Consider the following 13,421-nt stretch of genomic DNA (forward strand, 5'->3'; position numbering starts at 1 on the left):
TTCAGCAGACATTTTTCTTTCTTTTACTACAGGGTTATTGCATTTTTGCTTATTGAATATGACATTAAGGATTTATTTATAAATGTGGCATCTCCTCTATAGCTTTTATTCAATATCTAGTTTCATTTGGTTTGACTAAATTTGTTCCTTATGGTTGCACACCGTTTTCAAATCAAGACTAGAAGTTTATTGGAGGAGTCATTGTCATTCTGCTAAATACTGTTCAATAAGTGTGGAAATGCAGTGTTTTATGTGAAACACAAACTGGAATTTGTATAGATGGTGGTTACAGTGAAAATGGATTCCTCAGACTCTTACACTTAATAAAACACCCCCCTCTGCTGGCTAGAAAAATAACCGTTCCAGTTTTGTTTTTTGTTTTTGTTTTGTTTTTTTGCCACGTTGTTAATGACCTTTCTTTATAAAATTATTCAAACCTTCAAGGAAAAATAACTTTATGAACTTTAGGTTCATAAATAACTTTATGAATGAGCGACGTGTTTGCACTATGTTTATCCGTATTTTGTCCTGCCTTTCCACAAATAACTACACTTCCCATCATCCATCACGCGCCGGCTGATTCTGTGACGCACATTTTAGTCGACAGAGATTCACATCTTATCCGCCTAAGCAAACCTAGTAGATGAAGTTAAGTCAGATAACCCGTTAATTTAAGACATAATGTAACGCCTATTAAATACTGTAAGTTAAAGTTCTTCCATGTGAGATGTATCTCTTATTTTACTCTGTCGGAATTTTGTTTTTAACTTTATTTGTGGGGTTACTTCGTCTATAAATCCGTCTGCACGCTTGTTGTGGTTTGTCCCAACAAAATGACTCTTCCAGCTTTGCAAAACACCGGCGTGATTTACAGGAGGATCTTGTCCCAGTTTCCTCAAGACATTAGCTTAGCTTTTGCATACGGATCTGGTGTTTTCAAACAGCATGGGACCAGCCAAGGTCAAATGGAGGTAAGAGTTCCTGCACTGTACTGGTCATAAGAAGGTTTTAGCTTGGTTAAATTGGGTGAATCTGTTCTAATCAGAACATCAAGGAAGCTCTCTGGATGAGCATCTTCTTATCAACTCAACACAATGTCTATTCGTCCCTGTAAAGGTCTACAAGTTTTTATATATCACAAATAAATTAAAGATGATGAAAACTAAAATCCAATTTCTTAGAAAAGAAGAATATTCGTCACACTGCCCAGCTGACCAACAGTTCAGTCATTTTGCTCTGTAAGTCGCTTGACATACATTGGTTATTTTTCAACAACAACTTAGTATCACACAAGTTTAATCTTTTGAATTGAATGAATGACAAAAATTAACTTAGCGTTTAAATTCTAATTTAATTGGATGGAGTTAATATTGCTGTTTTAGTCTACCACACGTCTTTCAAAAGTAGCTTTTTTCATGCCAGTCTATTCCGTAAAAGACATATTTTTGGAGTACTCCACTAATGCGTACTATATCTTATCTACAGATTCTTCCATCTGAGCTGTGGATTTCTGCAGCTCCTCCAAATTCTAATTTAATTGGATGGAGTTAATATTGCTGTAATATTGCTGTATTATAATTTTTGAGTACTTACTCAAAAATTATTGTAGTTTTTTTCTCAGATTCATCACAATAAAAAATGTTTGGGTTTTTATGTTATTGTGTTATCCTCTTATGTGTACAGAAAAACATGCTGGACTTTGTGTTTGCGGTGGACGATCCCGTGACATGGCACACTATGAATTTGCTACAGAATCGCAGGCACTACTCCATCCTGAAAATACTGGGACCCACCAAAATCAGCTCCATACAAAATGACTATGGAGCTTCTGTTTACTACAACACACTCGTGCCTACTGATGGAAAGGTCATCCACGAGATCATTACAAGACTGATGATGTTTTTTTAAAACATTGCTGATTTTATCTGTTTACTAAATGCCTCTCTGTGTTTTAGATAATTAAATACGGGGTGATTAGTACAGACTCATTGATTGACGACCTCATGCACTGGAAGACCATGTATGTTGCAGGACGTCTTCACAAGCCGGTCAGTTTGGATCAGATCTGATTTTTTTTTTTTTTTGTATATGAAGCAAGCAGAATGTTGACCAAAATAAAATCTACTTCATAAACAAGGCTTGGACTTTGGCTAAATAATGTTTGCATAAATCCTCTTCTCGCTGTGTGTTGTCCTTGTAGGTGAAAATGTTGGTACAGGATGAGAATAGGAAGCTCCGTGCTGCTCTGGTATCCAACCTAAAGAGCGCGGTTATGGCCTCCTTCCTTATGCTGCCAGAAAGCTTCACAGAGGAAGAACTTTTTCTGCAGATCGCTGGACTTTCTTATGCTGGTATGAATCTCAGACAGCTTCTTAAAGCTCAACAATACTTACTACAGAATTTATAAGATTTGTTTGTCCAGAACAGTTTTAAAAGTTTTAATAGTGTTAAATCTAATTAGTGTTCAGCAAAAGAGCTATTGAGGTCTTTGGAAAACTTCTGTTGATTAAGTTGACTTTTGAAACCTTAGGATGGGTATCCTGATACCCATCCTAAGGTTTTTGTACTGATTTATATACTGTTGAATAGAAGGTCCTGCATAGAGGCATGTAAAATAACTAGGATATTGTTGGCATTTTCTTTGGTTTTTATAGTCTTGTTTTGAAAGATAATATATTTGTGACTTTGAAGGAGATTTTCGGATGAAGATTGGAGAGGACAAATCCAAAGTGTCCAATATTGTCGAGGACAATATTCAGCATTTCAGGATTCTTTACAGCAACATCCTCCGGGACTGCCCTCAGGTGGTCTACAAACTTCCACAAGGAAGACTTGAGGTACGGCAAGCTTAATGAAGTAGCAAAACAAATTTATCTCAACCACAAGAAATGCATTTTATCAAGATTTTTTTCATACTTCCTAAAAGTATTCCCACTTCTATTGCTGTTTTAGTTAGTCTACCACACGTCTTTCAAAAGTAGTTTTTTTCATGCCAGTCTATTCCGTAAAAGACATATTTTTGGAGTACTCCACTAATGCGTACTATATCTTATCTACAGATTCTTCCATCTGAGCTGTGGATTTCTGCAGCTCCTCCAGAGTTAAAATAGGCCTTCTGGCTGCTTTTCTAATTAACTCCCCTCCTTAGCAGGGTTTTTTTTGGCTGTTGGTGTTGATATGGAAAGTCAAAACCAAGTCATTGGTTCAGTCGGTTCAATCGGACTCAGAAGATTTTGTTTCTGGATCTTGTATATGAATTGATTCCAAACCAGTCCAGATTTGTTCCATATTCACTTTAAGAGTTATAGGACTGTGTAATAGCAGATTTGTTGCAGAATGACATCAAAAAGCCCTAACATTATTCATTTGTCTAAATACAGTATTGTGCAACCCTAAGTAGATATTCTTGCTATTTTTTTAGTTTGCTCTCCACCTGCTGCCACTCCTTGTTATACAAAAGAAACTGTCTCCACCTCCAGGCACCACACCACCCTGGATTAAACTGTCTCATAAGGGAACAGGAGGAGCGTTTAACAATGTGGCACTGTATGTGTGTTAGATCTTTTCAGTGAACACTGTAATATGTTTGACCAAAGAATATTCAGTCCTCAGCAGTTCACATCGGTTCTAACTATTAACTGTTGTCTTTGGGTTATGGGCGAGGTTTAGCTAAAAATTAGCAAATGGAGATAATAGCATATCAAGCTACTATTAAAACCTGAGCTTTGGTCTATTTCAGAGAATCCCTGGCTGTGAAGTCTGTTCATGACTTACAGCTATAAAAAAGAGTATAAAACATTTGAATGTTTTCTGTAAAATGTTTCAGACAAAGCATCCTTATGGGCGAACGCCTTTATCTGCTGCATCTTACTCATTTAAATAAATAAACAACAGTTGCCACATTACTGAAATCTTTAAAAGCCAGATAATGATTTAAAACCAATAGTTTTAATGTTTTACTTCTTAGCAAAATATTCAGCTCAGAACATGTTCAAAGAACCAGAATGTGCAAAACTAGGTTGTACAGTATGTTCATCAAGAAGTTCAGACAAACAAGTTTTTCCTCCACAACCTGTGCATAACTGGAACAGTCAGATGCAATTTTCAGGATCAACAGTGTAAACTCAGAGAGTCACTGGAAAAAACTCCTAGTTCTGTATGAGAGGATGTTAGAACAATTGGAATTAGAACTGCGCTTCTCAGCCAAAAATTTGTTTTTCAGCTCAAAAAATTCCTATTGTCAGTCAAAATGTCTGCATCTCTGAATTATTCTGATTTGTGTTGTGTAGGTTGACAAAAGTCCTGAAGGCCAATTCATCCAGCTGATGGCGCTGCCTAGAACTCTTCAGCAGAGGATCACAAAGCTGGTTGACCTTCCAGGGAAAAACAGGGATGTGGAGGAGATCCTGCTGCAGGTGGCTCAGGACCCCGACTGCGGAGCTGTGGTGCATCAAGGTTTGTGGAAAATCTGATTAAAAAAAACAAACTAAACCCTTGTCTAAGTACTAGGATTTTTACTTAAAACATGCTTAAACAAAGTAGATAAAATCAGTAAAGTTGTCTTCCTTTAGACTGATAAGACAGGTGACTTTACTTCAAGAGACCAATAGATGAAGTAAATACTGTTTTTTCTCTTCTTTAAAAGCAGTCAAGCAATCAAGCTGCTGACTGAGTTGTTCTGTTGTTGCTCCTCCACAGGTATCTCATCTATTGTTAAGTCCTCCAGCATAACACAGAGTATCAAAGGAATTGCTACAGCTGGTAAGAACTCCTACAGTGTCTCTGTAATATTCCAAATTAGCTAAAGTAATAACACTACACTTTTGATAAAGCACTTTTTAGCTCAAAAGCTACAATTATACGTTTAGTTTGGTTTTGAAAGAAATGTTGAAAATATTTGTTTTATTTTCTGAAAAAAAACCCTCAAATATTTTCTGCTCAATCTGTTATCCTGATATCCATCCTTAAATTTTGATCCTTTAAATGTCTTTCTATTCTACCATTTTTTTTGTGAATGTCTTTTTAAGTATTTCTCTTACTATGTGAAACTGTCCTGATGCGGATGTTGTGTCCTGGTCCCGTCAGGTTTAATGAAGACTGTCTCCTATAGCTCCAAAAAACTGATGAAGATGTGGAAGAGCTGGAGGAGGAATCAGTCATTCTCGCAGATGTCCTGATGCAGATTACTATGACTTTTTCACTTCTTAGTTAGATAAATAATCCAGGCTGCCTTGTATCACTTTGTGCGTGTGGTGTGGAAGTCCCTCTGCACTTGTCCCGTCCCATTAAACCTCCGATGGCTACAGAAGAAACCATTACATTTCCAGAACCAGACTGAAAATAGGTTTTATAGTTGCACATACAGATGAGAGGGTCAAAGGAAAAGTCTGCTGATAGAAAAAGTCACTGAACCTGTGTGAACATTTACCTCAATAAGTTTGGTTTCAGTTAAGTATTACATGTATGTGTTTTTTTTTCTATTGATTGTGGGTCCTGCTTTGGGTTTCATCCCTGGCAATCACTTTGCCAAAGATTTGTTGAATTTGTATATCTTTCCTTGTGTTTTTATTCATTCTTTGCAGTTTTCCGATGGGAAGCGTTACATTGTAACTCTGGAATGATGCAGTAAAAATAATTTATACATATACACTGTATATAAAAAAAAACAGTTTTTAAAACACAGCAACAAGTCAGCTTCTTAGTTTTACTTTGGAAATATGTTCAGTAAAACTGAAGCTCCTGAATTTTGACCAGACATAAATATCTCCACTCAGCTTCTTCATTGCATTATAACATAGTGTTTCTGCCCTATAGTAAAATGTTTTGGTTGTCATTAAGGTAAACTTAACTCCAGTTGCTCAACATACCATACTCAACATAGAGGTACTGAGATTTAATGGTTCTAGTGAAATCAGATTACATAGACATGCATTTTTCATTAATCATTTTTGTTGTGCTGTGATTTTTCAAAAAATAAAATCATGTTTCATAACAGTTTTTAGTGAAGCGCAGTGGGAGGTAGGAGACTATTTTGTACTTCAATGGCTCAGGGATAATCGGTTAACACATTCATGGGGAAAAAAGAAAGTACACCCTGTTCTAAGGTCAAGTATCAGAACATAATAAAAGTTATCTGCTCTTTGTCAACTTTTAAGATTATTTAAAGCTGACCTCAAACCCATATGACAGATTTCTGCTTTTTGTTATTTGTAAGACAAATTTAAAACAAAAATGACACACAAAAAAACGAGTATAGGAAAATATCTTTTGAGCAGCAACTTGAAGTTGTCAGGTTTTTGCATGACATAATCAGACTAGTGCCAGAATGTTTGGTCATATTTTTCAGAGGTTTAATTTTACTGCTTCTGATTTGGTTTTTGGCCCCGCCGGAGCACGTTTCATTTGCTGAGGCGCAGACTTCGAGCCATTGATTTTGTTTTCTGACATTCATTCAAACACTGCTCATTTATTCTAGAATATAATTCAATATGCAATATAATAACCTATGCAAGTCTTAATCTTTGACTCCCGTGACAAAAATTTTAACTTAATTTTGCCTGTTTTGTTCAATGACTGGCTTGTGCGGTTTGCATCATGAACGGACAGTAGGCCAAGTCTGAAATGCCACAATAACAAATGAGAAGTTCCTATTCACTGGTAACTACATTTAAAGCAGTGTTCAGCAGAATGAATGTAATGAAAGCACTCAAGAAAATGAAACAAAATAGAAAACAGTGCTGTGACAGTGATACAGTTCAGTGAATCATCTGGTTCAACCACTTTTCTGTTTTGTCCACCGAACAGCATTACATCATGACACCTGAGTCATCTAACAGCACTGGAAACTCCTTTTTCTTTTCTCTTTAACTGTGATCCACCAGCTTTCACTGTGTGTTTCTTGGATGCTTGTTTCTTGTTGGTCAGCATTTTTGTAACACCATGTTCTGTTAAAGAAGGAAGACTAAGGCTGCTGGATTTTTTTTTCTGTTGTGGCCTTTGTTTAATAGTGAATTGACTGGAGTGAGGGATAGAAGAAGACATGTGGGACAGATTACCAGGCCAGGACTAAAACCTGTGACGTTCGCTTTAAGGACTAAGGTCTCCACATGTGGGTCATGCCCAACCTGTGCATCACAACAGCACCCTACATGTGGTATTGTGACTAGATTAATCTCAAACACCATCTGTTTTATGCTCATCTATTCTCATCTCACCAAAGCTCCTCTTTCCACATACTGAATCATGACAAGAAGTTCTCAAGTCATGCATGCACTTCATGACTTGTGGACTTCTTGTGGCTTCTTTTGAGGAATGGTGTGCTTTGTGCCAGTTTTCCATATAAAAACATGCCAGACTACATGAGAAATCGAAGTCTTACCAACAGATTTCACCCACTTGATCTGTGGGCCTCTTCTTATTCCTACCAGTTATCATGGGAATCTTTGTTCTGGATTTGATTTTTGAGGGTATGATGAATTGGGTTGAATGCAAATATAATACATAAACACCAATGTGGTGAAGTAATAAGTAGTGGTAATACTTAAAGCCCTTTTTAAAGTCTAGAATAATCTTTTTTAAAAAATGTCCCATCTTTGGGAAAACTACTTTCTACAGATATAGAAAATAAATGTTTCGGCAGCAGCTTTACGCCTTGCGACAGTAAATGTCAGCACGCTTCCTGTCTGGTTCTGAGCCTCTTTCCCTGCTGCTGAAGGAGATAACGTGAAGCCCTCCCCGGGTCATGGTAATGCGCACAGTGACAGCTGTGTGATGCAATCCCCAACCATCATAATGTATGCTGATATCACTGCCTCAGAGCTCCACCAATCAGCGCGCTTCACTTTCACCACCTGCTAGGAACTGAATTCCATCATTCCAGGCATTCCTGCTCCCTCCCTCCCTCCCTCCTTGCCTGCCTCCCTTCCTCCTCTTCGTTTACAACCAAGTTTGTCCCGACAGCTCTGCTACTATTGTCTGTGCTCGTTTTCACCGCCGCTTTTTTTTTTGTTTTCTCTTTCTCTGGGAATAATATTTATAATAAAAATCTATTTTATTTTATTTCTTACCCGGATATTATCATACTGGAAGACACCAAAGTGGCGCTTGAAGGAGGTAGGTGTTTGGCGAATAAGAAGTTGGGTCTGACTGACTGACATTGTTTCGGGTTCGTAGGGTTGGGAGTGCGGTTCACATGAGGCATTCAGGGCAACACATTCAGTCCGGTTTCTGAGGATATTCGGCGTGGGAGTCGAGTCTTTGCGAAGACATGTGCGATAGTGGGTCGGAAACACTGTTTACCAAAAGGGTTGTTTGAGATTTCATTCAGGAGTTGACGCTGCTCTGGCCGATTCCCAAACTTTCCCATGTCAATAGCTTTAATATAGCCGCATTCTTTGGATATCTGCTGTAGTCCCTTATCAGAAATCAAGTGCATTTCCTGGTTGTTTCATTTTGCTGGATCATTGCAGTAGTAGTCCTTCCTGGATAAAGGGCGCACTGAGTCAGGCTTGTATAAATATCCCGAACCACCTGTAAGCCAATATTGGATTTCACTGCAGCACAGTTCAAACAATTACAACGTGGGGGTATTTCTTAAAGCAAAGACATCGCTACCATCATGTTGCCTCAGGTCCCTTTTTCGTGCAGAATTGAGGAAATGATTGTATCTGAGGAATGCCAGAAAAAGGAAGAAAACCACGCTTTTTCTTTATTCTTGAATATCTTTCATAGCTCAGTCAGTTGGACAACAACAACAACAAAAAACAAAAATCCCCCAAAGTACTCTAACAGTAATTTAGGAAACTAAAAGCAATAAATTATTTGCACGATTGTAACATTTCTGCAGTGGTCAGTCATGGTCTGAGTTATATGCTGCATTATTACTAAATTAATGTGCTGATCCATTGAGTTCGGAAGCCTTTCATTGTTGTAGATCTGTTTTGCCAAGTGTGCACTTAATGTGTTGCTTGTTTTGATGACATGTTTATTCCTTTTCTGAGTACTTAGGATTTCAGTGGTTGGATGGATATCACACTTGCATTTCTTTGCCTGCAAAGAGAACACAAATACACAAACAGCAAATTTATGATCAACTCATGCAAAGCAGGATTTGTTCAAGATGTTTTGTAAGCCATCAAGAGTTGTCATTAAAGTAGCAGACTCAGAAGTCTGAATTTCTATGAAACTATGATAGTTGGCCTGTCACAAACACACCAGTGCATCATATTTAACGTTCATTTAAGCTGACATGACATGGTTTTATTAAAAAAGAGAAAACAATTACTGGAGCTATGACATATAGTGTATCACAATTTTTATTTCAACATTGTCTGCAAATTTCATTACATATGATATCTGGCAGGATGCTGAAGTGTAAGCATATATACAGGCCAGAAATAAAATTATAGAGGAGTTCAATAGAACATGCTTTCAAACATAAGGAGTTAAAAGCTAAATAGTTACTGGGCTCATAACTTGTCAAATGTGTGATTTCCATTGTTTATAACATAACTTGATGTCAATCAATCATTTGAGCCTTTTTATTGTGCATTCACTGTAGGTTATTGGTTTAAAAAGTAACATTATTCATTAGACTTAGCCAAGATGACAAAGTCTGAGATGTCTAACAATATGTACTCTAAACAAAATTGGTTTATTTTATGATGAATTGTTTTACATTTTGTTTTGATGCAATGGCTATTGTCAACAAGTTAAAACACTTAAGGTGTAAGTTTTTTTTCTTTTTTTTTTACACGCAGAGACCCTTGGAAGAGTTTCTCCACCTAGTGACTGGACTTCCTCTCAGATTCACTGTCTTTTGTGTAGATCCAACTGTGCGCACAGCAGCTTTGACATTTTGCTCTCTGCTGTCTTTCAGGCATCCAAGCATGGAGACCCCACTGGACGTTCTGTCAAGAGCAGCATCATTTGTTCACGCAAATGACGAAGAGAGTGAGTACAATCAAACTAAGCCCCTCCTGCCTGTTTGTGCCCACAGAGGTAGAGCTCCACCTCCTGTTTTACTCCCTTTCTCTTGTGTTAGGCTGTTGGAAAGTGATTTATATAATTGGAGCCGCATTACATATAGACAAAGTCCAGTAGTGGGCTCAGACATAACCCTCTGCCTTGTTTTCAGCTTTGAGACAATAGGCGGCTTTGTGCCACTCCAGCTCGCAGTTTTAAGTCCACAGGCAAATAAGACCAACCGCCTTCAACTGCCATTAGCTGTGATGTTTGCTTTTAGTGGAATCAAGGCGGGGTGTCTGTGTCTGACATCCTTCCTTGTTCATCCAGGCTCCAAACTACCTGCATCTATTCTCTAATTTGTGCTTAGAGGCATTTGAGAAGGAAAAAAGAATGTCTCAGTTCAAAGAGGATGATCAGTGTTTTCCAGCAGGCTGTTGTACTGTTGGGAGGTCTGATGTTAGTGGCATCCACTAACATCATATATTAGTGGATGCTACTGATGTATGGTGTGCTCTATTAGAGGATATAGTTCAGTATTTTAATGGTTTGAGATGCAGTTTTCTGTAGTTGCTGGTGATGTTACACAACTCCTCTGTGCACGTTTAATATTATTGCACAAGCTTGTAACAGATGGATATTTTCAGTTGTTTTATAAAATTTATTATATATGTTTTCTACATTTTTCTTAAAATTTGACTCCCAAAAACACAACAAAAAATGTTTTACCAAGATGTGCCAAACTTGCCCATGAGTTAGTCTGTTGTGTCCCTTTCACACAACAGAAAAAGATGAAAAACTAAACAACTAAATATACACTAGTATTGTGAAAATACAGTCTTAAGTCCACTGAAATCCTGCAAAATGTAAATACAATAATTTTGAAGTATTTTTAATGCAGGTCTTCTGTCTTTCAGGGCAGATGTTGTCCTACAACTTTTGGATGTGCTTCTGCTTAAACATAATGTAATTAAATAATTAGTTTATTGTGTGTTTTGTTCAGGTAACTGTTTGTAGTACCAGGGACCAATTTTCAAAATGCAGAAAATTGGCCAATTCAGGCCTGAGCATCTGATACATTTCTGCAGTGATTTGTGTCCTGTTACTGGTCTGTCGTTATGAAGAGAGAGCAGAGTCAAAAGACAGAGCTCTCGATTTACTGGTCGATCAACGTTCCTGCCCTTATTTATGGTCATGAGGTTTGGGTACTGACCAAAAGAATGCGCCCCCAAAGTCTAGGGCAGACATGGGCAAGCTACGGCCCCCGGGCCATATACGGCCCGTTAGTCTTTTTAATCCGGCCCGCCAAACTTGTCCAAATTATAGTAAAAACCCATGGATGTGTAAAAATCTCATTCAATTCCCTTTCCCTTGTTATACCATCACTGCAATACCATCGTTCCCCGATAGATGGCGCACTAGTCATTGATCTTTGTTGGAGAGTAACTTTCTAGCTGCCGTTTCCCCCCTTCGGTTAAAATGAGCGGACCAAAGAAAAGAAAAGTGGACGCTGAGTGCCGAGTATTTAAAAAGGAGTGGACTACAAAATATTTTTTTACTGATGTCCGATCAACGGTTGTATGTCTGATATGCCAAGAAACGGTTGCAGTTTTCAAAGAGTACAATATCAGCCGTCACTTTGCCGCAAAGCATGCTAACTACGCTAGCAAGCTGTCAATACAAGAACGAGCTACTGCTCAGAGGTTGGCAGCTAGTTGACAAACTGCGATTCAAGAGTCAAATACGAAGGCATGTTTTCTGCTGGCATTCAAGTTAGCAAAGGCTAGCAAGCCTTTCTCCGAAGGCGAATTTTTGAAAGAATGTATGGTAGAAACAGCAGATCTCTTGTGTCCAGAAAGCAAAGGCAAGTTTGAAAAAGTAAAGCCACATTTCCAAACCTCTGGAGGATGGCACAGAAGATGCTGGTATTGTTTGGCTCGACCTACGTGTGTGAGCAGACTTTCAGCGTCATGAACATCAACAAACCCCGTCACAGATCCCGGTTAACTGACCAACATCTCAGATCGATTCTGAAAATTGCCACAACGAAACTAACTCCAGACTTTGATGCACTGGCAAAAAAGGGAGAACAACAACACTGTTCCCACTGAGATATTAGTTTCTTTACTGTCTGATGGAAAAAATAGCAACTTTAGCATTTACGCGGCGGCGGTACAGTAGCTTAACTAACATGCCGCACATCGCTCTCATTTTAAATACCCTTTTCTTTCGTTGGGTGATAATATTGTAACGATTCTGTGTTTTAGTTCTGCTGGGGTCCACATGGTTATGTGTTAAAAGTTACATTGTGTTGCTTATTGTTACATGTAGCGTTATGTACTTCCGCTGTCTGACTGCTGACTCCCACTCACACGTGATTGGTTGGTCTGTCATGTGGGGGACTCCCACTCACACGTGATTGGTTGGTCTGTCATGTGGGGGACTCCCACTCACACGTGATTGGTTGGTCTGTCATGTGGGGGAGGAGCAGCAGGAGTTCGGTTGTCATTAAGCTGTCAGGGAGTGAACCAGTTTGTTAGGGGCTGCAGCCATAATAATAGCAGCTCCTATTTTTATTTATAATAAACCCTGTTTGACGGGACTACAGCTGCAGTGTTAGCATCATTATAATATGTTCTGAATGTTGAAAGTGATTCCATTGATCTTTTTCCACTAAATGTTGATTTCTTTAAATATGCACCTTCAATTGTGTTTTCCATACTTTTCAATATCCAGGTTTAATAAATTACATTGTATGTCCAAATGCTCCTGGCCTGGCCCCTCTGTCAAATTTTAGAACCCATTCTGGCCCGCAAGTCAAAAAGTTTGCCCAGCCCTGGTCTAGGGGTTCAGGGTCGGTAACATAAAAATGTGTCCAGAGAAAATAAGTTGAATGTAAAATAATTTATTACAAAAAAGTTTCACAAAACTAAAACACAGTATAATTTAACTCAATTAAAACAAGAGAAAAGGACTAACAAATTCAAGAATTGTTAAGTGCAAAGTAAATTACAAAATATTCAAACAAGCCAGTCTAAAGTAAACTCAAATAACCCAACAGAAAGGACACAAAGGGAGCACCAAGCCCCCAAGCACGAGCTTCTAGCTTCTTGTTCAAACTTCTCAAAAGTCAAACTGCTTAGTAGAAGAACAAAATGTTCAAAACTGTCCAAAGCAGTTACAAGCACCAGAGGTGAGGGACAGCTGAACAAAACCTCTTCCTACAAGCTGCCCCATTGGAGGAATGACTTCAGGAACTTTTTGTATGATGCAGGTGTGCCTCATCAGCATCTGATTGGCTTGACAATCCTCTGTTGGTCCAATGGAGTGGCTGCTCTCGTGCAGCCTCTAAGCAGCCAATCAGGAAGGTGTGTCCTCACAGTTGAACCTGCATAACAAAAAGAGACCTTCACAGCCTCAAGAGGCCAGGGCCGTAATAGTAGTTTGTAGGGACAAAT

The 13,421-nt window shown here is 38.4% G+C and overlaps 2 protein-coding genes across 2 annotated transcripts in view; both read left to right on the forward strand.

The window, feature by feature from the left end:
* Positions 1-610: 610 nt before the first annotated feature.
* Positions 611-6,965, forward strand: tamm41 (TAM41 mitochondrial translocator assembly and maintenance homolog). Its single transcript, XM_055027547.1, has 8 exons — positions 611-971; positions 1,684-1,866; positions 1,956-2,048; positions 2,201-2,351; positions 2,692-2,837; positions 4,290-4,455; positions 4,699-4,761; positions 5,086-6,965. The coding sequence occupies exons 1-8, from the start codon at positions 834-836 to the stop codon at positions 5,175-5,177; spliced, it is 1,032 nt and encodes a 343-aa protein (XP_054883522.1). The 5' UTR covers positions 611-833; the 3' UTR covers positions 5,178-6,965.
* A 993-nt stretch (positions 6,966-7,958) lies between these two features.
* Positions 7,959-13,421, forward strand: part of vgll4b (vestigial-like family member 4b) — a 38,080-nt gene continuing 32,617 nt past the window's right edge. Inside the window, exons 1-2 of the mRNA XM_055027549.1 lie at positions 7,959-8,112; positions 9,878-9,951. Coding sequence (XP_054883524.1) covers positions 9,888-9,951 — 64 coding nt within the window. The 5' untranslated portion in view covers positions 7,959-8,112; positions 9,878-9,887. The remainder of the gene's footprint in view (positions 8,113-9,877; positions 9,952-13,421) is intronic.

Source organism: Poeciliopsis prolifica, unplaced genomic scaffold (genome assembly GCF_027474105.1).
Source record: "Poeciliopsis prolifica strain line A6 unplaced genomic scaffold, Auburn_PproV2 SCAFFOLD003, whole genome shotgun sequence".
NCBI classification, from domain to species: Eukaryota; Metazoa; Chordata; class Actinopteri; order Cyprinodontiformes; family Poeciliidae; genus Poeciliopsis; species Poeciliopsis prolifica.

What these genes read in the sequence shown, in the direction of transcription:
- tamm41 (XM_055027547.1), top strand. Translation starts at nt 834, where the DNA reads ATGACTCTTCCAGCTTTGCAAAACACCGGCGTGATTTACAGGAGGATC. An exon ending in TCGTGCCTACTGATGGAAAG is followed by an intron (nt 1,867 to 1,955) that starts GTCATCCACGAG and finishes TCTGTGTTTTAG; the next exon opens with ATAATTAAATACGGGGTGAT. An exon ending in TTCCACAAGGAAGACTTGAG is followed by an intron (nt 2,838 to 4,289) that starts GTACGGCAAGCT and finishes TGTGTTGTGTAG; the next exon opens with GTTGACAAAAGTCCTGAAGG.